Source organism: Anguilla rostrata, chromosome 9 (genome assembly GCF_018555375.3).
Source record: "Anguilla rostrata isolate EN2019 chromosome 9, ASM1855537v3, whole genome shotgun sequence".
In the NCBI taxonomy this organism is placed as follows: Eukaryota; Metazoa; Chordata; class Actinopteri; order Anguilliformes; family Anguillidae; genus Anguilla; species Anguilla rostrata.
The window spans coordinates 13,527,672-13,553,874 of NC_057941.1; the positions used below are offsets into that span (position 1 = coordinate 13,527,672).

General features: G+C 41.8%; 1 protein-coding gene and 1 long non-coding RNA gene across 2 annotated transcripts; one reads left to right on the forward strand and one right to left on the reverse strand.

Annotated features, from left to right (window-relative positions):
• Positions 1 to 78: 78 nt before the first annotated feature.
• On the reverse strand, positions 79 to 25,779 carry LOC135262994 (palmitoyltransferase ZDHHC9-like). Its single transcript, XM_064350506.1, has 9 exons — positions 24,682 to 25,779; positions 13,268 to 13,428; positions 9,239 to 9,397; positions 7,583 to 7,720; positions 6,905 to 6,953; positions 6,482 to 6,584; positions 5,202 to 5,305; positions 4,472 to 4,580; positions 79 to 3,737 (listed from the first exon to the last, which is right to left on the reverse strand). The coding sequence occupies exons 1-9, from the start codon at positions 24,846 to 24,848 to the stop codon at positions 3,552 to 3,554; spliced, it is 1,176 nt and encodes a 391-aa protein (XP_064206576.1). The 5' UTR covers positions 24,849 to 25,779; the 3' UTR covers positions 79 to 3,551.
• Positions 13,947 to 15,746, forward strand: LOC135262995 (uncharacterized). The gene is made up of 3 exons (XR_010332367.1): positions 13,947 to 14,133; positions 14,597 to 14,754; positions 14,938 to 15,746. It is a non-coding gene; the product is annotated as an uncharacterized LOC135262995 (long non-coding RNA).
• Positions 25,780 to 26,203: the final 424 nt, after the last annotated feature.

Consider the following 26,203-nt stretch of genomic DNA (forward strand, 5'->3'; position numbering starts at 1 on the left):
TTTTGACAATCTAAACAAAACCAAACTTCACACCATTATCAGATGTGCTCTGAGGGAAATTCATCACACAGTACAATGTTTTAAGACAAGTCACTTTAATTAACACACACTGAATCTTAATCTTAAAAAAAGTGTGAGAAGTAAGGAAAATGAAAAGTACATAATCACAGTGTTATTACAAAGCAAAGTGAACACCTATCAAATGCCATCAATGATACCTGCAATATAATACACTGCAATTCATATACCACACTTTGATATCTCCAGCTCGTCTGGCTTTGATGCCACAAACAACACACCCCTATGCTGTTTTGCATTGACTTGTTGTAAGTTAAAAAATCTGATTTTGACCACTAGCAGGTTGACCCACTTGCGTAACAACAAAAGGAGCTGCAAGTAGCTATTTGTAATGCTGCTAATTTCTTTCAAGTCTTCAATTAACATTTTAATTTCTCTATTCCTGACTTTAATGAAACTGAGCTCTGGAGACTGGCTTCCAAATTACTGAGAGGGCTGTGGTGCACAGCATTGCCACTACTAACTCCTGACTTACTGTACTTTTATGTGGTTGACAAAATTTAAAGAGTCTTCGGTAGGAAATCTCATTATCTGATTTTAATTGTGGCCATATTTATAGGCAAGGAGTGCTTTAAGAGTGAGAAGAGAACAGGGAAGTAGGCTAAATGATCTGAAACTGAAGGAATGGATCCCCGTGTGTGTTACTCCCAGCTGCAGGCTGAGTAAAGATTATGTGGCCAGTCTGCAGCCAGTCTGCTCAGTATCCATTCTTATGGAATATAACTTTTATATTCAAAGCACTCCTTACACTGGTAAACAGGAGCTAAGCGTGAATTGGGTTCGACAATCATGTAAATTTACAACACTCTTGTAGTAAACTTGGCATAGCCATGTAGCAAATTCTGTAGAACCGTTTGTCAGTCACACAAAAAATTCTAAAAATTGTTCCTTTTTATTGAACATACAACATTAAGAGTAAATTCCAAGCTGAATACCACTTTGAGATAAATTGTTTTTTTCATAAGCTTCATTTCACCACATATATTCGTCTCTGTGGGACAGAAATGCTGCAAATTGCAGTATCCATCAAAATTCTTATTCCACCAAATTGCCTTTCTCATTGCTGAATGTCTCCTGAATTTAAATGTGCACCAAATGCAACTGGCAAGAGGTATCAACAATCCAGTGCTCAGTTTAGTGTGAAATTAACAGATACAAGCAAAAAGTCATGAGTATAACACCCCCTTTTTTCAATGGGCCTCATTAACAAAACTTTTCTTCTTGCTTTTGTTTTTAAAATATCCTATGGAAAAACCAATGTGCGATTTCAGGAACAGACCTTTGATTTTGTGCATATCGCAGGTGTATCAGAGGATGAATTGCCATTTGTTCATAAACTTTAAGAACGTTATTAAACCATTATAATAACTATCATTATTACCACTAAAACGAAAACTAGGCGGGAAAAAACATAATCATAAACTGAAACACAAATGAGAACGATAACTGAAATAAAAAATGTAAAACTGAACAGCTCTTAAAACAAACTAAAACTTCAGTGAAACTGAAATCAAAACTGAAAACTAAATAAAAAATTCTGAGGTTACAGAGAAAGGCTAGTAAATTTGTTAACTCAATAGCCCATTTTATATTAATATATTACAATATTAATATAATATACTTGTATTAATAAACATTTTGTTGTTAATAGCTGTAACTATTTAAATGGACTCTACACAAATATTAAATCATTCTAAGTATAAACATCTACTGCATATATGCTTTTAAGCATGTTTCCAAACACACATAGATTTTGATTGTACCAAAGGACAAATTCAGATAAGAAAAAATTATGAATTTCGAAATGTTCATGAAAAGGTTTGTAAGCACAGTTGATGACTAAACCTCTTCGGAGGAATGTTTTGTGAATGAGGCCCAATTATTGTATTTTTCTAGTGTGATGCAACAAACTCATAAATAGTTTTTATATGGGCGAGGTAACCTTCAGCTACCAATATCTTTCTCCTGAAGAAAAGAAACAAATTGCTGCAGAAATGCAAAAAGCCCTCTGCCTCAAGCACATAAAAGAGGCAGGGACAAGAAGACAACAGGGGAATGCTTAAGTAAAGTTCTGGAATGAGCCATCAAATCATTTTGCTGAAATTGGAGGCTGTAAGGTCATGGCAAAAAGTAAACAAGAATGTTGAAACACAGAGACTGTGTGCAGCTAAGCATTTTTTCCCCTTCTATTCTTCTGTATATTCATCCCACACCTATTGAGACACTGGCCTTTACAAATAATGGCTTTTCTCATTTTTTGCTCCTCTATGTCATTTCTTCATTTATAAAAGGTCACATTTCTCATTTAATACTCCACACATACACAGCATTATATTTTCTCTCAGGAATGTTTTACAACCACCCATAAGTGAAGCCGATTGGCCGCTTTGCAGATGGCCTCAACTGCTTGGAAAGAGCAGTTCTGAGATAAGGCACAGTTTCTGACTGCCTGCAGCAAATATGACCATTCCCTTCACACGTGGCCCAGACAGGCTTGGGACAGAAACTGTCCTCAGTGGAAGAGGGACAGGTGATTCAAGATTTGAGGCTGAAATCTGGATCTCAAAACACCATTTTGGCTCTCTTGTGACTCAAAAGTGACCAAAAAGGGACCATGTCCATAAATAGCATAAATATAACATGAACTCAGCCAATGCCTGACTGAGCTCAAAGTGCAGCATGTTTAAGGGGTTTCAGTGCCAGTTCTGCTCATGATGTCACATTATTGGGGATAGGAAAACAATGACATCATTCAATGGTGATAACACTCCTACTGTGATCCAACACATCGCAGGTCTATTTCTTGGACTGAATAGTCATCATCGTTTTACCAAAAAGTAACAGATGTGAGCATATATTTTTTGCAAGCTGATGTTAGGCCACAGCCAAACCACCAAAGCTCCACCCTGCCAAACAGTCACACAATCTGTTGTGCCATTCTTACGATTAATTGCATAGGCGCTGCTTGGTACTGCAGAAGCTAAAAAGTTTTTCATATCGCTATTTAGTAGAGATACATAAGACCAGGAAGAATATTGTCAGTGTCAAATGGGGTATGGGGTAGATTTACACTGGCCATTAACATTTAGAGGTCATTGAAATACAAAAAAAAGAAAAATACCTAACAATCAATACAAGCCCCACGTAGCGGTAAACAATGGACTCCTAGGTAACTGGATCGCATTTTAAGATTTCTCAGTCCCCCGTTCCTAGAAAGTGTCCCATGCAAAGTTTGGGTATAAAGAACCAACCATGTCTCGATGAAAAATGGCATTAGAATGTCCCTCCAAAAACAGGCCGGTTTTCTGTAGTGTCATGTTCCTCAGTCAGTTCTGGCAAAAGATGGGAAAGTGCCCCCCACCACCACCACCACAGGCCTAATACTGCAAAACAGAGTATCCTCAGTAGTTTCATACAGTGGCTTTCCTGGGATCCCAAGCAATGCTGTAGAGGGACTCCCCTTCCCGATCCTGCTAGTAGGTGTCCTCTTTGTCTGGAGCACAGTCTGTGTTGTCTCTCAGTGGCTCAGGAGGCAGGTCCTGGGGAGAGGGTAACATCTCAGAGGAGGAAGGGCTCTTCTCGAGGCCGGATATGTCCGTAGTCGAAGTGCTGATGTCAGGCTTGACATCATCATCAGGACCGTGCTCTGCTTTGGTTTTCTGCCAAGTGACAAATAAGTGTGCAGACTCAAAATATAGTAGGAAGCACATATTTTGTGCACAGACACATATTTTAAAAACCCTGTGCAATCAAAATGTAACTAACAAGGCATTTTACACTTAATTTAAGTGTAGTCATTTAGTGGCCTGACAATCAGAAGCAAATTTAAAGTGAATATTTGACACCATTAAACAGCATAACTGAAATAAATATGACATGAAAGCATACAATGCCCAGATCTTATAATGCTAATTTAGTGACAGTGTTACTTCCTGATTTGCCTGAAAATCACATTGATAGCAAAACACTATCTTCCCATAAAGGTCTTTAGAGCATCAGTAGAGTCTACGCACAATACACTTTTAGTGAAAAATAAATTATTTACACTTTGTCCACATGACCAGTGTATCTGTAAAAGTTTGTCAGGTTGGTAAACTAGATTGGAGTCACATGAGAAAGTGCTGTTCTCTTGCCATTTCCTTCCCTCACCTCCTTCTAAAAATACCCAAGGTCAAAAAGAGATGAAAAATGAGTGTGAACTGAACACACTCATGAATCAAACAGTCCTAAGTTCCCACATTAATGGGCCATAAATACCTGCTTACAGTAGGTTTTTGGCTAGGCTACCAGTCTTGGGCTATTGCATTCTCACTTAGAGCATTCTTTGGCCACCTCCAACATGTTTGTCGGCACGATCAGATGAGCTGTGAATGAAAAGTGTGACCAGGCTTACTGTGGGCTGTGCCTCAGGGTTTTTGCTTTTGCTGACGTGTGTTAGAGCAGCCGTGGGATTGGTTGAGCCGGGCAACCCCTCAAGCATCAGGCCTCTTCTGTCCAGAACACTGGGAAAAGCAGAGAGGCAGTTAACCACCACTACAAAATCATTATGGTCAGGGAACAGGGGAGGGGGAGAGAGAGAAAGAGCAGAGAGAGAGAGGGGAGAGGAAGGGCTACAGACAGGAGGAAGCCAGAGGGGGACAGAGAGAAAGGGGGGGATTTAGACAGATGAAGGACAGAGAGAATGAGAGAGAAGGAAGGATGGAGACAGAGTGGAGACAGAATTAGAATTAGCCAAGAAATGAAGGAGATGGGAGCTGAGGCAAAATAGGAATGGAGGGATGGAGACAATGGTAAGAAATTGAAATGAGAAAAAAAGATAGAGATGGGGATAGAAAGAATGGAGACAGGGAAGGAAGGAGACAGAAAGAGAGAATGCAAGAGAGAGGATGGAGTCAAGGGAGGGAGAGAGGGAGGGAAGGAGGCAGGGAAGGAAAGAAAAAAGAGGGAAGCATTGAGACAGAAAGAGAAAAGGCTGGGGAGAAGATGCAAACAAGGAGGATAGAAATAAAGAGAAAGGAAGTTATGGAGACTGGTAGGGACAGAAGAAACCTTTCTTCTGTCCCTACCAGTCTCCATAACAGAGAAAACTGGAGAGAAATGGAGGGACAAAACTGTGGTCCTACCTGGGGTGCACAGGTCCACACAGCACCTCGCAACAGTTCTTCATGAAGTTCCTGTGACTGTAGGGGTTCTGAACTCGATTTTTGCCTGACCACGAACCTTTGATCTGCGTGACAAAACCGGCCCCAGTGCCATGGGACAAAGCAGGTCAGCTTCAGGCCAGAAAATCCAGCCTACTCAAGCACTCAGCCTGTGACTTTTCCCCAGACAATTTTCTGTGGTTAGTTAGCCGCGCTACTGAATAGAATGAATCACTGCCTTTGTTCAGAGTATTGCCTTGCTCTTATATCTTGTGCCAATGAACCAACAGGATGTGGATGTAAAAAATAAATACACCTGCATGCACTTGAGGCTATAAATATAGTAGTTCTACCTTAGAGTTGACTTGCAAGTGTACCCACAATTTAAATTAATGGCAGCTGTTCTGAGGATATTTTATTCTAAAAGTATCTGAAATAGTGTTTAGAGGACCATGCCAAGCACATACCGAAGTCAAAGAAAATACCTAAGTAAAGAGGAAGAGACCAACCTAGTACTTTCTTGAGGTTTTACTTTCTCACAGAAAAACATTGGTTTCAGAAAGGCAAGTAAAACACGGTGACTTATTCACGTCCACCGCCGACAAAGCAACGTTGGCTGGCAACTGGCCTGGACCAAATGGCTCCAGCGCTGCTGTGTCCCTTCCTTCAGCCCTCATTGTGGCTTCAATGGCGCATCAAAGATTTACAGTGTCCAGGTAGCCAGCTGCCAAACAGCAGCGACGTGGGAAGCCAGGAAGCCGCACGTCCACTGCGTTTCCGCTGCGAGCGCGAAGGTGCCCTTACGCCCCCGTACGCGGACGCATTTGGCTGCCACGTGAACCCGGCTGGTATCGATGCGCCTATTATTGGAGCAATCCGAGACGGATGCGACAAGCCAGTCCCAGACAAATATCCACTGCATGTCGAGCTCATGCCTCATTACCACAGAGAGGGACCTAGGAGCTTCAACTGAAATAGGGCATGAATTACGTACTGGGAGGGGGGGAGAGGGTGGAAGCACTAGCGCACTGTGCTCAAGTCTAAGAGGACAGTGTATGGGAACGCAGTACCCGCTGCCGTGGAAATTCACCGTCCTTCACATGTAGTAAAACACACAGGTTTCCGGGTAATTTTCCACTGGGCAATGCCATGCTGGGAAATCCACTCACAGATCATTTTCTCTCACACACAAATAATGTATGCAATGTGTAATGTTGAAAATTACAGGCTTTAAGAATGAGGTAAACAGAAAAAGCACTCACGTCTTCATTGGTGGTTTGGTTGAGGGAGATCAGGTAGGTGTGGAATCCAGTCAGTCCTACCACAGACCATAAGGTGAAGAAACAGACCACCACCTCCACCACCGTAGCAATGGGTTAAGGGAACAGCTGGAGCAGGAACAGACACACAGACGCAGAATCCTCCCCAGGCCCTTACAGCATTACTACGGCCTGAACTCATCAGAAGATCTAATCTTCAGATTAATATTTAATTGCATATATGGAAACAATTTCAATTACAGCAGCCACATATATCTGTGAGCATTAAGCACATATGCCTTTATGCATATCATGTGTCATGGGCTTTCCACAAAAGTCCTTACACAGCACAAATACACACACACACACACACACACACACACAGCTTTCAGGAATTCCCCATTAGATGTGCACCTGAAAGGATATGTTCCAGGAGTCTGCTTAAGTGCACCCACAAAACCAGAGTCCACAGAACCTGAGAGGAAGGCAAGAGGAGATATATTGTCAGTGTAAGATATACACACACAGAAAACACACGCACACACACACAGAAACACACACAGACGCACGTACACACATACACGTGCACACACACATACAAGCACACACTCTCACACAGACACACACACACACACAAGCACACACACACACATGCACAACACACACACACACACACACACAAGCACATGGTTTCATATGTGGGTCTTCCAATGATGGGACTCTGTGATGGAATGCAGGGATCATCCCACTCTAAATTAAGATGGCAGGCCCAGAGCTAATTAAGCACACTAAAAATATGCTCCTCCTTTGCTCTGCATGGCAAATGAGCTGCTTTTTATCTATGCTGTCTTCTCTTGCTGTGAAGAATGGGGAAGATGAAAGGGACGTCGCATCACTTTTACGATTACCGAGAGACGCCACGAGCTCCTGGGTGAGCTCGTGCCAATTTCCGCGCGTTCCATTTCCTTAAACTGCACCATGGCAACTGCCAGTGACTCTCTCCTCTTGAATCAATACAGTCCAGGCCATACACACATGCCCCCCCCCCCCACACCTCCACCCAATGTTCCATCGCAACCTGCCCTTCTCCCTTGGGACACTCACGCATCACCATGTGGACAATGTCGAAGGCGAAGATGAAGATGGTGAGCAGCGAAAGCGACAAGGTGAACAGGTAGAAGTAGCGGTAGTTTCTCTTGCCCACGCAGTTCCCTACCCAGGGACAGTGGTGATCAAAGCGCTCTGTTGGGGGGAGGGAGAGGGAGACAGAGAGACAGACAGAGAGAAAGAGAGATTAGAGAGACTATTCTCTTTATTATGTATTATTCCCAGCCTTTATGAGGAACAGCTGGGTAATTCTCATCAAACACCAGTAGCAGGAGATTCCTAGAGCTGAAGGCTCATTTTAAACATACTCTTTTCTGCTTTATGTCCTCCTCCATGGAACTAAACCACGCCGCCCTGATGCCAACAATGGACTGAATTTCACAACATAATTTGCATGAGGAAATGTGTGTATGAATACTGACTCATGCTCTTTCCTGCAAGGCATTTTCCATGTAAACACTCATTAATGCAAGCCTGTAGAAGGAAAATAAAGGCACCAGTCAACAATTGTTTAACACAGTGAGCTCCACTATGTTTGGGATAAAGACATATTTGCTCTTCATTTGGCTCTGTACTCCAGAATTTTTTATTTATAATCAAACGACACATGGATAAACACATTCTCAGCTTTTATTTAAGGACATACACCTTCAATATACATTTCCGTATAGAAATTTCCACACTTTTTATACATGTCCCCACCTATTTCAGGGCACCACAATGTTGGGGACACTATTAATGTTATCTAAATGAAAGTAGTAAAAATGAATGAAAGTATTTAGTGCTAGAGTCGCATATGCTTTAGCATGCAAAGACTGATTGAAGTCTGTGACCCATAGACATCACCAGATGGAGAGTATCCTCACTGATGATGATCTGTCAGGCCTGTACTGCAGCCAAGTTCTCACATCAGTATATGAAAAGCATGTTCAATTGCATTCATGCAGATCAAATGATAACTTGTCAAATAAATTGTGGAGTACCAAACAAAATTTAAAAAACAAAAAGATGTATTTTCCCAAACATTATGGAGCTTACTATATATGATACAGGAAGACATGAAGGGTCATTTCCAAAAGCAACAACATTCAGTAACAGTTCTATAAAACAAGCTGAAGTTCCCATTTTTAAACTTCCTGCTCCATCTTTGTCAACAGAACTGCAGTAGAGAAGTACAGACAGATTGTGCCTTCTCTGCTGAGTCATGCTGAGCTGTGATACAGACAGTCTGCAGCTGTGCAGGCGGGACAGCTGTCCTCGGTGCAGAGGGACAGGATGTGCACCGAAACCAGGCCGGATGCAGACACAGAAACTGCAGAGTCAGCAAAATATTGGCTCTGGCCACAGGGAGTCCCGGGGGGATGGGGGGGTTGCAGTCTATTTGCAGTCACCCCCATTCAAACTAATTTGCTACTCAATGAAATCTTGACAGCATGGCTCTTGCCTTCCAAGTCACATTTCTTCCACCTGTTAATGACCTGGCTGCACATAAATTCAATAGTCTTCAAAGTTTGGTCCAACTATTTTGGGATAGCTCATACTTTCCAAAGCAGAAAAGAACATGCATTCCTCATCAGGCAAATGGAAAAGCTGTAATCCCACAGGATGGAGGGATGAAGAGATGAGGGGGGGCTGTCTCCGCGTGTCACTCACCCACGCAGTTGTCACAGATGCTGCAGTGGGACGCTCGAGGAGGGCGAAAGATCTTGCAGGTGTAGCAGTACTTGAGCTTCACGATCTGGTTGTTGATCTGAACGTTCCTGATGCGGGGAGGGGGGCGCTGCCCTGGCGGGACGTTCCCATTAGCCGCCTCTGTAAGACACAGAAAAAAGGGGGAGGGGCATGTTGAGCAAGTATGGGAGAGGATGGGCACTTCTCCACCTTAAAGGATGTCATCAGCAGGAGGCTGCAGTGATCCAGTCCATGCAAAAGGAGCTACTGTCAAGGAAAAATTAGACATGGAACAAAGATAGTGAGAGAAGATTCCATTGATTTTCATAAAGATGTAATAATGCATGTGCTTGTGACATCATGATTGGTGAACAATGTCACAGTATGGTGTGTCACAGGGGACTGGACGGCAGTTGTATAATTCACTTGGATGGGCTTCAAAATGTACTACACCCCAAGAACATTCTTCATAAGCATTTTTTTTTCCAACTTCGACTTGAAAACAGAGAACCATGACATGCTGTGACTCTCGAAAGGTTTAGCTTGTACAGTATATACAATGAGAGCAGACTGTGTGACGCAAATTAAACATTCATAAATCAGATGGACTTTCAACACAACATTAGTCACCATGACAACTGATCAGGAGAGAAATTAAGCCCATTTCCCACAGTGTGAAGAACAGAGGCTCTGCAAAGAGTCATCATGGTTTTCTGGGCCACCTTTACCTGAAGCGTTTGCAGCACCACCACCCTGAAGGCCACCCTGAAGGCATTAGTTTCTAAAAGGAGGATCTCCCTCAGATATTAACGCCTATCTATTAACCAGTGTGTTTGAAAATATTTTTTAACAGCTCATTCAAAGCTACCCTGAAAATAGGGAATCTCTATGGCAGTCCATACCCCTTAAAGGGAACCCCGAATGCTAAGACTTGTAGGGCTTAATATGTTGTAAATGCCCTCAACTGTGGAAATATGTTGTAAAAACCACAAAAAAAGATTTCAGTTATTGAAAAAACCGAAGCCTTTAATAGAAATTTTGACCAATGGAGATCGCCATTATGGTAGACACGCAATGCACTTTGGGTAGATGACGTAAAATTGTTGCAGTGGAAGTTAACTCGGTTGTTTTGTCCAGCAGTTGCAGTTATTAATAATGAAAATGACAATGCAATCAATGCAATGCCACAGAATTTGTGTGTGATGTGATACACGAGATATCTGCGAATAGGAAGGATTCAATAGCTAAACATCTTAGTGTATCTGCGTGTACTATTATTAGGGATCATGCATTTAAAGGATGTATTATCACCGGCTTTAATGATATAAAAGTTGTATGTCTTAATTACAAACTAGTGACAGTGATTGCCCTCAGACAGCCTGCTGTTTGTCTGGTCTTCATTACCTATTCCTGGAATATTCCACCTCATTAGTATTCCTCCCTGACCATGGTGCTAACAGGCTGACGTGATTTGATAAACACAACTGGGGCTTCATCACCAAAACGCCCCTGGGTCAGGAGGCAATTTGCCACACTCATACATTCTGGCTCCCCATCTCCCTTGTGGTAAAACATATTGATGCACCCGGTGAAGACTGACGCAGGGAAAATGCTCCACTGGACTGACCAAGGGGGCCTGTTTAAGACCATTTGTGCTTGATATATCTATCCAGGCCTGTGTCATGTGTTGAATTCTAGATGCTTTGTTTTTCAGACAGTTTACAGTACAGCTCAGTCTTCAGTTGCTTACAGGCATCACAACAGACAGTGAGGTGAAATACAGCTCATTCTTATAGAAGCCAGCCGTTAATTCACAGACTGGTGATTCCTGGATTCCTCAGATTCCTACTTATTTACAAAAATGAGCCAGAAGTTGATTAAATGAGAGATGTACAGTAGCACCAGCCAGCACTCTCATTAAACAGTTCAAAATAAACCATGGTTAAATATGTTTGTTTGAGAAGATGTTCATCTAAATGGTGCATGTAGAATTACAGTATTTAATTGGATGGACATGGAAAATGAATAGCCTTATTCATTATGGAGTAATAATCCCATAAATGTTTATGCATGCATCCAAAAACAAGACTGTTGTAAGTCCCTCCTCTTCTACCACACTATCAAATAAAATCACGTTTTTTTAGCACTGTACAAGAGGGCTTTCAGTTTAATAAATGTATCTGACCATTAATATAACCATTTTCAAATGCCATTATTCTATCTGCTATATCCCCCTGAGAGCCGGTAGAAAATTATTTTTAAGTATTTACATTTTTGGACATAATACAAGTGTCTTTGATCACAAAAAGTATCTGCATCTCCACACAGATCTGCATAATGCTATGAGTCCTAGCCTGAAAGTTAGAAAATAATTAGATGGGATTCAAACAACAAATGATCAGCCATCTTAGAATGTAGCCCGCAATCCAAACAGAGATTTAAATACTTACATACAAACATATATTTTTATACAGTTGCAGACTCAGAATGACACACTTGAAAAAAACAGTAAGTAGCAAGCAAACTGTATTAGTCTGATCAGTATTGACGTTTGTAAATCTATGAAGCTATTCCCAAAAGGTGATGTTCCGTATTTATGTGTTCCAGAGTTTCTCTCTTCCGGGTTGTTAGTGACTTCATCCGCTGAGAAGACAAAAACATGGCTCTCTGGGGAAGGAGGAGGCAAGGAAAAAGAGAACATCCCCCCCCCCCCCCCATATAAACACACACACTCAAGTAAGCAAAGGAAAGAAAACAGCTACACCCTAGGCCTAGGCCCTACCACACTTTTACAAGCCTCTTCAAATTTTCAAAACACAATATTCATCAACATTGAATTTTTGCGCCCAATATTTATTTTTTAAATATACAAAAGGACCTTTGAGGGTTGCGTCAGGACTGATGGTGATAAAGCTTGAATTCACAGCGATCCTCCCGCAGCAGACTTTCTAAAGACAAGCCGCCTCCCTAGTCTTTGGTGGGGCTCTGACCACTTCGATCCGCCTGCCCCTCGTCCATAATGAGCAAAGGAGAGGACGCCTGGAGGGCACCGTAAATCTCAGCCACAGACAGGGGGATGGGGGGGCGGGGGGGTGGGGGGGGGGCGAAGGGGCCCACGGTCAATGAGCGCTTGTCTGCAGAGAACACTGTGGTCGTTTTCTCCACAGAAAAAGCAGCAAAGGGTGAAACTACTGAGGTGAAACACCATCAGTCCCATTACACACAGCTGAGGAAGAGCTACTCTATCCAGCCAGAAGCAATGATTAGCCAGCCAGGAAAAATACGCTGTCACAAAACAATGCAATGGAAAACAGGGAAGGATATTTAGCCACAATTATAATTCCTCATGGGGGGGACTCTCCTCTCCCAACTCTACAGCATGAGGTGAAGGGGGGGTGGGGGGTGGCTGGTGGAGAGAGGGTTTGACTAAGTTTAACTTATGTGCAAGAAACAGAAGAACAAAAGAGTGCCAACCGGAGCAGCTGTTGAAATGGGGAGGGGGGGGGGTGCTGGAGTTTGGGCAGATGAGCTTGAGTATATGGATGAGAGCTTCGGACAAACTTGATAAACATCAAGGACGGAGTGGAGGACGGAGTGTGGCACAGTGGGTAAGGAACTGCGCTTGTAACCGAAAGGTCGTAGGTTCGATTCCCGGGTAGGACACTGCCGTTGTACCCTTGAGCAAGGTACTTAACCTGCATTGCTTCAGTATATATCCAGCTGTATAAATGGATACAATGTAAAGTGCTATGTAAAAAAAGTTGTGTAAGTCGCTCTGGATAAGAGCGTCTGCTAAATGCCTGTAATGTAATGTAATGTAAACATAAACATAAATAAGTATGGACAGCTGCATGATAACCGCACCACTGGAGACACGGATCTGAGTAGTAGTCGTGTCTCTAAATTTACCTTTCACTTCAATTGGCCCAAACTTGTGCGACAGCTAATGAAGCATCACATACACTTAAATGCCCCCTTCACCATTACCCCCTTGCCTGAAGAAGAACTCACCAATCTCCATCTCAATGAAGGTGGCCTCTTCTGGCAGAGCACGAGGCAGCACGCCAGGATCACTGAAGCTGGTCCTGAACAACATAGCCACCACAAACAGGAAGAGCACGGCTCCAACTGCAGGGATGGCGGGGGACAGGTTGACAGCCAGGTATGGGCACCTGTAAGGGACAAAAGGTACAACTAAAATTGAAAAATGAATGGCGTAGCTATGGGTTGCATTTGCTATTCAGTGTTATAAATGGGTTAGCTGAAAACGGTACCAGCCAAAATAGAGATTAATTATTCTCCAAAAATAAAAATCAGATTTTTTGACTGATTTCAAAATAAGGATTTGTTACAATCCAACTGGGAACCAATCTAATTTTAAACCTAAATAATTGAGGGATAATACATGGTTTCAGCAAATCAGTCCATTAAAGCTTACACAGCTTGATTGAAAACAGCCACACTCATGCAAGCACAAACACACACTCGCAAACCATGGGGCCTAAAGACTTCACAAGGAATTAAAATGTCAATGTATCCTTGCAAGTGACCTTCAGATCAGTTTCAATGAGCTGCAGCTGTACCAATTTAGCAGTAGTTTCTGCCTGTGGCCCTGGCCACCCATTGGCCGTGCCAATGAATAAATTACAGCCAGGGACAACATTTACTGGGCCCTCAAGAGAAAAGATGCTGCAACCCATTAGCATTAGCATAAAGACAGTGAATGACTGCTGCAGTCTGAGAGCACTTAGCTCTGAGGGTGGCAAATCCTAAAATCCTGTATGCATCAGCAGTCTGGCAAGGGCCATGTGCAATCACAGTGTGGAGTGAACAGGACAGGACTGCAATCAATGGAGACTTCTACTAGTGTTTTACTGGTAGAAAAACAATCCTTTCCCAATTTTCAAACTTTCCTGTTGTAGAGACAACAGAATTACAATTCCATACATTCAACCACATTTCAAGTGACGTAAGACACTGTCCCAGATGAAATTTCCAGCATAGCAATTCATACAAAAATTAGCACCTCGGTGTAAATGCAAGTCCAGCATACAAACACAAAAAGGTGGCTTAATCATGGAAATGTGTCATCAATGGTAATAATTATTAAATTACACCTATTGAATTTTAAATGTTAACTTACAGTAGTTGGACATTAAATTTAAATTCTAAATTCACTTTATCTTATATAACAATGACCAATGAGGTTTCAAGATGTCTAAAATGATTTTAAAATGATTTTCGCATGTCCGGTTTGTGGACCCGACTGGTATGTAGCCGGCCAGTAATTTGTAATGAATATGCAAGTCTGTGACTCCCTCCTCTGATATCACTTTCCAGGGGGTTCCCCCAGGCACACGTCATTCCAGAGGGGTTCCCACCATCTCAAGGGAACCCCCCAGTCTGAGGCCCCCTGGACTGACAGCTCCCGGCTTTATACGCAATTACGCTTTCAACTATGCGGCAATGAGCAGCTCACACAGGAATCCATGGAACCGGTAAGCGGAAGCTGTCTCCAGTTCTTGTATATGGAAAATTCAATACTGTGTGACGGAAATGCATAGCTGGCAATAAAACTATAAAAGGGGCAACAACACTCTCCTCTCTCTCTCAACTTGCCACTTTCATGACTCGCTTGCTCCACTCGCGTGCCTCTCGCACGCAACACGCACACTGCGCAGAGCTCGCAAGGCCTGCTCAATCAAACAACGCAAGATCACCGAACACATATGAGGCGCCAAGAGGTTACGCGATTAGCCGTGGTCCAAGAATTACCACAAAGGGAGCCACATATCCAACAACGAACTCTGCAGAGCAACTTCCGTAAGTCCCACGAGGCAAGCGACCTGTGACTAGGATCCGGCTGTGTGCCTTGGAAGTGGATGAAAGGGCAAGCGCTTCCCCTTTTCCCACAACAACTCCTACAGATTTCACCCTGAAAACCAGAATGCATTCCAACAACTGAACCAATTCAGCGAACTCAAGTAAAGCTGTAACATTAGACATATAGCTTAATTTTCGCAACTTTTCTGACTGAATAAGCATAACTGTGTAAATGGTTAATGTGTTGAATGGTTACTGTAAATGTTTGGTGTTTTACCATTTTCATTTGCTTTCCTCTAAGTCATCCACCGAGCTGTCTTAGTTTTAACATACATTACACACAGAAAAGCTTGCATGCGATCTTGCGATTGGTATTAACACACCGATCTTTCATCTGTTTGGCACACATCACACGCCATTATCACTAGCTCCAGCTAGTTTCAAATCTCCCTCCAATTAAACTTCTTTGTTCTCCTGGAACCCATGTCTGCAGTGCGCACACCATGTTGCACAACCCCACGCACAGGAGTAGAACATACAAGACTCCTTACTTGCTTGTGCGCATGCACGCCCAGTGTTAACACACTCAGTTTACCGTACATTATAGCAGTGAATTATGCTTTGCCCTTTTCATTAATTTTTGTTCAATAAAATGTATTATGTTTTACATGATTGTCTGTATTAATATTACTCTTGTGTTGAATTAAGTCACCAGCTGCTAATCAAAAGAACTTCCAACATGCCTTTACCTCTGAATCTGAATCATTTATATTAATTTGGTATTACCTGAATATATAGTACTGTGTTATGATTTTCAGATTAACTATTATGCGCAATTTTAATAAAAGCATTATTAATAGAAATTTCCAATTTATAGCTAGTATATTTTCGTAATGAGACGGATTTATTATCCCTCAATTATGCCACCATTTTTTGAAGTACGGTATAACCATATAGAGGTGCAAATAGTAGAGGTACATCCCCTACACTATTTTCCTGTATCACTGTCAAAAAGCATCTTTTTGACAGTGTCTCTGTAAAAAAGAAACACAAATATGTAAATAAAATTTAATATAACTGAAGACTATGCACAGAAACGGTAAACATGCAGTCCATTTACAGAGTGTACTACAGGGTGTGAACCTTCTCTTATCAAGCCTTACACACAGAAGCAGTTACGTGACCTGACGCTGGCAACACGAGTTTGCTGAATAGAGGCAAACAAAAACAAGAGTGTCAACAGAGGGCCCGTTTTATTCATTAATAGAACCTCTCGATCCCTCCCTCAGTTACCGCATACACAACACTAACAGACAAGGAACAGGAAAATGAAACAGGAGCGATAGTTCAGCATGTGAAATCTTTTATCCAAGGCTGTTTCCGCATACAACAATTTGTTGATTTTTTTCCACATGTGAAAAAATGAATATGCTTTAGCATACCTCAGTATAATTATGTACACTAAAGTATGTAACAGTATATTTCAAAACACTATTTTTTCACATGGGTCCAATGACAAAATCTCAGGGTCAAAGCTACAGGACACAGGGATAAAATCCACCCTGCAGGGACACGGGTGGTACCTTCTTGGAGTCAACACATAGGCAGAGACTGTGCCCCTCCAGGCACAGTGTACGGACCATACAGGTAAGTCAACATACCTGCACTCCGGCTTCACTGCCAGACCAACAAGTCGGGTGATCACAGCACTGGCATGAATCCAGGTGATACGAGCGCTCAGAACTGCAAAGAATGTTCCAAGTTTGTTCGACCCTTTACCCTACTGTGATGGAGGAGAGTCAGTCAGTCTGCATGTTCTATGAGCAGGGCCTCTGAATGATACCACAAACTGTCAGCCATTACTATCTTAAACGCTGATGACCAGCAAACAGAGGTGCACCTTATCATCCACAGGCATCAAAACGGCAGGCTTCCCGATGGATCAGGATTAGTTTGGTTTCACAAGTAAGGAGAAACTCTGGTGCCACAGCTGTCAGTCAGAAGGAGGCGCAGGACAGCGGATCCGAATTTGAAGTGCAATTTCCGTTTCATTCCATGAGGAAGGCTCGGATTAAAACTGCAATCTATCACGGTCACACAGCAGACTCCTTATCTGTTTCCAAGTCGAGGTTCATAGCCCGCATGCCAAATCCTCTGGGTATTATTTCCTGTTAACTTCACTCATTGACATCTTGTTAAAAATGTATGGTACAGTGTGCGGTGTGTGTGACTTAAAAAAATGTCCCAGTTTCCTCTGTGGCATAAGACCGCATGAATACCTGCTTCCTGCCCCCAATTAATTTAGCGACCCAAAGGCTTTTGATTTAAATTTCAAATATTCCTCCTCAGCTTTCAAGTGCACTATAATTGGGAGTGTGAATAATTAAACTGGCTCCGTGATTATTACTTTTCATATTTGGAGTGGTATCAGTGCAGGACTAATGATTAATTGGTAAACGAGCAGTTGGTTTTACAAGCGTCTTCCACACATACAGTACAGCAGGATTAAACCAGCCTGGCAACTTCACATACAGCACACTATTCCCTCAGGGGCCTGGCAGTCCCCAGAGAAAATGCCACTGTGCATTCAACAGAAAACAGTGCATCAAGCAATGCAACCTTGCAATAACTTCAAGCAAGCAAAAGGTGAACAGTGTGCAAGGATTAACCTTCATAGCAGGCTAAAGACACTTACGTCCGAGACAACAACTTCAATGACAAGAAGGATTCAATGTCAATCCTGCACTTTTCACTTAACCTATTGTCCAGGGGTGTCCAATCTTATCCGAAAAGGGCTGGTGTGGGCGCAGGAGTTTGTTTTAGCCCTGCACAACATCTGATTTAACTACTTAACTAATCGTGGTCTTCAACCAAGACCTTTATAAGTAGAACCAGGTGTCTTGGTGCTGGGCTAAAACATAAGCCTGCACCCACACTGGCCCTTTTAGGATAAGATTGGACATGTCTGCTGTAGACAGACAGACAGACAAAAGAGAAATACATAACCTCAACTGTTCTTATGGTCAGTGGCAGAGGTTAAAAAAAAAAAAAATTTTTAAGTTTCAATTTGCACTTCCCCTCTCTTCGCCAAGGAGAGGGGAAGTCTAAAGAAACCATGCAGGCAAATGCAGTGACCAACCACAGAGAGATTCCTCACTTACAGTTCCTCTCCTTCTCCCCTCACATAATTCTCTCACTACGCACAGCCGGCCCCTACTGGGATATTAAAACATGCTGCCCTCCTGAGAGATAAATGCTAATAAAAACGGTTCTAATACAGGCCTGAAAAGCCTTGATTCTCTCCAGGGTTTTCTCTTAATCAGTGCAGCTGTGCTGGCTGGGTACACTATGGCCTTCTTGCAGACAGCAACAGATGGAAATGGGTATATGAGCGGTTGACGTTCTTATGGGTTTCCAGTGTTTATTTTGTTCACCTGGACAAGTTCTTTATCTGAAAAACTAAATTTTTGCTATGTGGTGTTGTCAGGGAAGCAATTTTTGATATGGATAAATATAATACACTCAAAGGTAAGCCTGGTTAATGTTTTACCCCATTATCAATACACCATGGTGAAACCAGTCCTTTCGTAGCAACAATTAATTTACATGATGTACAATTCCAGGCTGTGTCACACCCTCAAAATGAATCATAGAGCTCAACAGTATGGCCTTTCTTTTGCGTCTGTCACAATTTGTTAAAGAAAACAGTAGCGTCCTTCCCGAATTCCAGGTAAATTAATAGAGCATGGCAAAGAGTTTCTCAATTACACTGTTAAAAATATGGAATTCACTAGAAAGCAGGAAATAAACACGAGGGGCTTAAGGAATTGTGAATGCAGCACAGATGTCTGCAGCAAACCTCTCCATGGGACAAACACATCAACCGCTGCTGTCAGCACTTCAAGCACAGAGGCACTCTCTCTCCGAAGCATCCCACATCTGTTTTCCTTTTCTCAACAATGGCCCCTTGAACAAGGGCGAATGAAGGAATGACCGGGCTTTAAGAGCTCCCATCTTTCCCTGGGACCCCATCAAAAGTCGATCACGCCCGCTGCAGAGGCATGACTTCTGCATTTCGGCAGCTTGAGCTGTTGATGGGGTGTTGATCATAACAAAACCATTCAACTGAGAGGCTCTGCCTTGGAATGGTCTACACCCCTCAACTCCCGCCTCTACCCTCCTCCCCCTCCCCCCCGAACACACACGCAGACTGCCACTCCAAAGGTAATGTCACGGTTTAATCCACCCTGGCGTTCACCGCTGAAAACTATTTAATACCCTGCATTTACGCACACTTAATTTGGACTTTTAACAATGATGTGCAATAATGTTGCGCTCAGACACAAATAAAGAGGTGTGAAAAAAATCAATGCTGCTTTCCATCTCCACCATTCAGCCAGAAGATGAGGTGCGAGGGAAGGGCATCCGTCTAGTGCTTTGCAGCCAGCCTCACTGTCGTCCGTGGTGCTTCTGTCCTTTTCGATTCTGAGAGACCTCAAATCCCCAAAAAATGAAGAGCTTCAAACTAGCTACATTTCCTAGCCACTGGCTCCCTGAGTCATCCCTTCCCAGTCCTCGAACTCGATGGTGATGATCTGAGCCCTGGAGGCTCAGCCAGCACTGTTGCCTAGGCACAAATCCTATCTGTCAGTACAGTACTGCTTAATTAGGCTGTTCTTTAAGATATACTGTAGGTGTGATGCAACACATTTCCTGTTCCCTTAACTGCTCAATAAAGACTGTTACCTTATCTGCTCATTTTTTATGTCTGTGTCAACCCAATGTCTGTGTGCATAAGATAGTATGCATAATTTCAAGAAATGAAAAAGTATTGTAATGAATATCATGCTAAGAGCCTCCAAATATTGATAGATGATGTTTAGTCCATACTGGCACCGTCTGGGCTCATACATCCTCTACTGATAAATGGCAACACTGTTAAATTTATGAAATAAACATCTGAGTTCAAGTTATTTAATTATGACCAGTCTCATGGGCAGACACTGAATCAACATTCAGCATTTTCCAATTAAACATCTGTCTTGGTGATTGGTAGAATATAATGTAGTGAAGTAACAACTCTCTTTTCATTTAGGCCTCCCATCCAGCAAGCATAAGAAAATGGCGCTTTGGATAAAAGCACTATATAAATGCAGTCCATTTACCATTCCATCCATTACTGTGGCTATAATATTTTTGTAGATGTTCCATAATTACTAACCCCTATTCAGCCAAACTGAATGGTATATTATGGTTTAATTATTGTTCAATGGAGTGACAAGTATCGACACCGCTAATGCTAGCAACGCATCCTTCAGATATGTTTACTTTAGCATTAAAATAGATACACTGCTTGTTTTCTTTCCTGCCCAGAATAAGGTAGGTGAGTGCCTATTGTTCCCACACATTGCCAGACCATCACCCTGGTGCCCCCTGTGCAGTGGCATAAACACTGTTTCCTCTCAATGTCACCACTGTAGGTCGGACAGAAGGGACTTAGCTCCAGTTTTTCAAGTCATACCTACTGGGATAGTTGCTCCAAATATAAGAAATGTCAAAACCAATGGTATTTCAGGTTAACCAGGAGACTATATCCAACAGCCAACAAAATAAATATATTCAGCCATAAATTGCCAAACGAACATTTGCTTGTTTTCCCATGTTTATGAATTTCTGGGCAGCACCAAGCAAAGGCTTCCCATCACAATCAGAGGACCTGACAAGCTCCAACCTCATGTTTGTTTCTCACGTCACAAATGCTGCGCACAGGAAATGGTAGCGCTCATCTCATGGAATACTGTTTCCCCTTATGGAAAACAATGACTTCCAATTTTCCATTCTGCCTATGAGGTTTTGGCTGAAATGCAAAGCAGTGTGTAGAATGAGCCCCCAATATTGGTCAGGCTTCTGAAGACTTCCCTTTGCAGACTATGGCTGTTTTCATACCACTCCCATCTGCCATAATCTTCTGAAAGAAATATGACCTATAGCAGTCAAGTACACAATTTTTACACTGATAGGACATCAAATGTTTTAGCACGGACCCTGGTGTCTGTGTACGGACATGTTGCTGATCCCTGCTTATTGGAGATTTTTATTTTGCCAAGTAACTTATATGCTCTGAAAGCTAACCTGGATAGGATAACTTGCCAAATAAATAAATATGAACAATGCACAACCCATTATTTGTGGACCGTGCTCAGCTGGAATGAGGGACAGTGTCTTTCTGTTCTCCCACCTCCTGCTCTCGTGTTACACAAGCTAAACCAGCAGAAATCCCCACATTCCTCTTTTCTTCTGTTCTGCTACCTTGAAGAGTGCTTGCCAGTTGCAATTTCATGGCTAATGTAAATGACCTCAATAAGAGACAGCATAAATTGGTATTTGCATATAATTTCACACTGATGCTTATAAACCCAATTAGCTATACCTTGTTGGAGCCCGACTGCCTTATCTGACATTCCTAGCAGACTGCATTCATTGTTCAAGAGGCTATATCTGTTGGTACTATAGTGTTATATAAGAATCAGTATGAAGTAGAAATACTGGAGCCATAAACAGATATTGGAGTTCTCCAAAAGTCCCCCTGTGCTTACCTAAACCTGTCAATACCAGTTTTTCCACATAGCTTCAACACCTCTTGTCTGCAGTATCACGTAATCCCCAGCTCTTTCCTTGGTTTCCAGATCAATGTTGTCAAAAAGGGGGGAGGGGATGGTCAATAACCTTATCTAAATAACCAGATGCAGTTCCTTCCTCTAACAAATCCAAGCCAGAGATAAGCTTGGCATACAGATACTACAAAGACCAATTCCTTTTTGAATTTTTAATTTCCAATAAGCATTATTGCATTATGTGAAATTAGGTGTTTATACCCCTCACTACATAGAAGTGTCTTCCTTTGTGGTAATACACACATCAGTGATATTTTGTTTGCATACTTCCAACATTCAGATAATGCTCTCTGAATTCAATACCAGGCCTTCACTGATTGAATAATGCTGTGTGTGTGTGTGTGGTTTTTTTTTCTTCTGATGAGAACTTCATCACAATCCATCTGAAAGCTTGCCCTGTTTCAGCCTTTTGATTTAAAGGAACAGATATGAGTCTTCAGATGTGGCTCCCTACAGCAGATCTACAGCCTTTTATATCCTTCCTCTGGCCATAGTCATTGCACCATTGAAAAATATAATCAGAAACATATCTAATGGCTCTATAATGGGAAATTTTTTAATTATGCCTTTTGCTCAGTTCAATTTCTACGCAAATACAGCTCCCCCATGAGGGATAATTATGGATCACTGTAACATGAAAGTAGTGCTTATGACCCTCTGCTATTAGCCTCTGCTGGGCTGTTGTCCAAAGCTTGGGCTTTCATGGAAAGGATTGCAACTGTTTCCGCCCGGCAGTGGATGGCCATCTCTTCTCTACCACAGAGATCTGTCTTGGATCAGTATGCCGGTTACAAACAAACAGGAAATAGAACTAATGGATCTAGTGGCGAGAATGCAGGACTGCTGGACTGCTCACCAGCCTACTGGAGTCACACCAATGCTGTACAAGTCAATTACACACCCCGGGGGCACCAAATCAAGGCCTAAAAATGTATCTCACAGGGGATTGAGCCACGGCCACTGCTGGTACAGTGCCTTGTGGTTTGAGGCCTAATTAAATCAATCACAACAGAAAAATTCAACAAGGGAAATAGCAATGTACCACACGCAAAACCTCAGTCCACTTAAATGAGAATCACCAGCTTTAATTCTTTATGGAAATGAAACATATAGAGGTTGGTTTCCATCATCCTTCAGGGGATCTTTCATGGTTATAAGAAATAATGACATCTCTGGCACAGCAAGGATTCCTATTTCATCTATGTAATTGGAGCCTGTTTCATTTATAGTCACTTCCTGTCAGTTTCCTGTCTGAACAAGTGACTTCCCATTATTTCCATAAGGAGAGAGGGGCTGATAATAGAGGGGAATTTTGTGATGTCACAGTGACTAGTTGTGATGTCACAATTAAGGTGCTGCACACTAGATGTTGTCATTACATTTGTTTTGATTGGCTAAATAGTCAACCAAATTGTTATGTCAAAAGTAAAATAATTGAGGTGCAAAATATTACTGGTCACACAAATGACTGAATGGCAGTTCGTATGATTTCAGGAAAAACAAATACATCTGTATGCCTAAGGTCCCTCTGTCCACTAGTGAATTTCAAACAAAAATTCAACCATTCATAGCAAGACGCATTCAAAACGGCCAAGGGATAAGGTAGGGTACTGCCCAGAATAAGGATTAAATAAAGTCCATAGCACTGAATATTTATCAAGTCAGCCATTAAAAAGGGGCTTGGTGTACTGTACAACCTGGGCACCACCTGTATCGCCCTTCCAAATGAGCAGCTGGTCAAAGAACACTGGTCAGGGGAACTGTAGTGTGGCCAATGGAAACTTTAAAAGAGTTACATTTCACCCAACCAATCTGGCCTGCCACAGTGCTGCATCTGTACCGATTGTAACACTTTGCATTTGCCCTATCTAATCACAATTCATCCTTTAAATGCTTTGCAGTAAACTCCATAACATGATTAGAAGATAAGAAGAATAGAGGTGGGCTTTTTCCAGTAAAGGTTTCCTTCTTCCTGTTGTCGTAAAAACTTCATTTGTGGAGTGACCAGAAAATTCCTGGCTCGTCAGAATTTTTCAGTTATTTAAAGAAGTTGAATACTTACCCAATCAAAATTTCAGTTTTTAATGGCACAGCTAAACATATTATGTTAAATCAGCTCTGATAAAGGACAGTTTACTCTTAATCTCATCAGTCAGTTGAATTAACACTAAAACCTTTACTGTGTAATTATTCATTAACCATATCTACAGCATGTTTTTCTGCTGAGACAGTGTGGTGTAGGTTGTGCTGTCTTTAGCCCTGCCAGCCTTGGCCTCCCCAAGTCACCCTTCACTTCACACTATCTGCCAATGAGAGGGACTGAAATTTATCTGAGGATTGCAATCACACCACTGATCAGCTGTAATTCGCCACCAGTATCACAGAAAATCAGACATCGTCCATTAAACACTGGTACTAAGTGGACATTTAAAATCAAGCACTTCAGAAGAAGCATCTGTTAAGAAGGTCCACAGAAATATGATTTTAATTACTTAATTTAAGGGAATGTAAAACAGGGGTTTGAATCTCTATACACATATTTTAGTTCCAAAGCCAAAGCCAACTACAACCATCTCCGCACTTTGACCCATAGACACATATTATGCTATCATTTCTTTAGAAGACATGTGGACCCTATCCTGAATATGTATTAGAAATTAGGGGTCTGCTTGTGAATTTGGATGAATATCCCCTATCATCTCTTTACGCCCAATTAAATATAGGCTACTGACTTTCAGACAAGCACACCATTTTAAGAAAAGAGGATCTTCCTGCGTTGCAGGAAAGAAAGACGTTAGAAACGTATTGCCGATTTCAGAAAGGATTGTTTTGAGGTTACGCCCTAAATGTGTTAGTTATTTCCAACACATTTGGTTAAATTAACAATCACCTTTCCATCATGCAATTTTGAAAGATGGGCGTACTTACTCGAATGCAAAAAACAGAGCGCAGGTCCCGACGATTAAAAATAAGGTCAGATAGAAGACGCCTTTCTGTCTTGCCATCATCACACGTCCATCGCAGCAGAAAGTGTTCTTGCCTGGGAGATTTTCCCATTTTCGTTTTACCTTCTTTGCCACCATTACTGTCGACATTCTTAGCGTTTTTCGTAGTCCAATCAAACTTAAAAATTCGTTAAACAAAAACTGGAAGAAACACGCGTCTTTTGTTACGATTCAGATGTTCACAATATTTATGTTGCGAGTCAGAGAACGTGGTTTCGCCTCCTACCAAGTGTTAAATTACACTTGAATGACAGCGCTGCCACAATCAGTACAGATAGCATGGTTTCTGTGAGATTCTAGAAATATGCATTACTATTCAGTCAATTTCACGTGACATTGTAGTCTACAAATATTTACAACATCGATGCTGCACCTATAGGCTAGAATGTAAACATGTAGCCTAGTCTATCAATAACAATTCATGCACGATATTTAACAAAGAAGGAAACTCGTTAGTGTATGATAATGATTATTATATCGTTCTGCTGTCATGCGTTGGTTTCCCAGAAAACGACTCCAATAAATCTCCTTATGTTGATACAATGTATCACAACACTTGCTATAGCCACATTTCTACCAAGGCAAGTTTCCCCTTTTCAGCGCGATTCGATAGAATTTCTGTCCTCTGTCCAAATCTTCATTTTACGTCCAGAGTATACCGACGCACTGCTTTTCAATCGACCATTGAATAAAGTGTCCTGTTCGCTTTTTATCCAGATGCTTAAGAAATCCTCACGATCCCTTAGAAAGAAATCCATATATCTGCATATGCTCATCAGCATATGAATCTTGACAGATGTACATTCGGGTTATTGAAACTATCTGTAATCTAGCGTCCCTGATTGATGTTCCTTTTCCTATTTGCCCACACTATTTTCTTTCTTTGTTCGCATTTCTGACACAGTGGCGTTCGATCTGCAATTGCGGAGGTGAAGCAGACGAGGATACCAGTTCTGTGAAATTGCGACAAACTGCGCGGAGTATTTTGCTCTCTGTGCGCTGAGAGTGCCCGGCTCCTTCATTACTGATCAATGGGAGCAGGAAACACGCCTAGTATTAAAAGCCTTGTGTTAAAGGGACAGCACTATAGGCCTACTGTTATGACAATATACAGCACGATTCAAATAAATACGACAAATAATGCCATATTCATTAATGGAAGAGTATCAAAAAGTATAAGACTACTGTATTATGCAAACATAATAGCGAAAATGCAGCAACATCATTCGAAGAAAGTGATTATTCTTTCATTCAGCTTTAACACGCTATCCCATGTATTACCCTGAATTGAATGCAAAGGTACATCGAGAAAATACTATTACGGTATGAATGAGCAACATTAGGGTTATATATCTAGTTCAAATTACAACCTGAAATTACAATATATTCTTGTGGTCTGCCTATATCTGTAAAATGTATCCCAGGTGAACGTAATGAAAGAACAT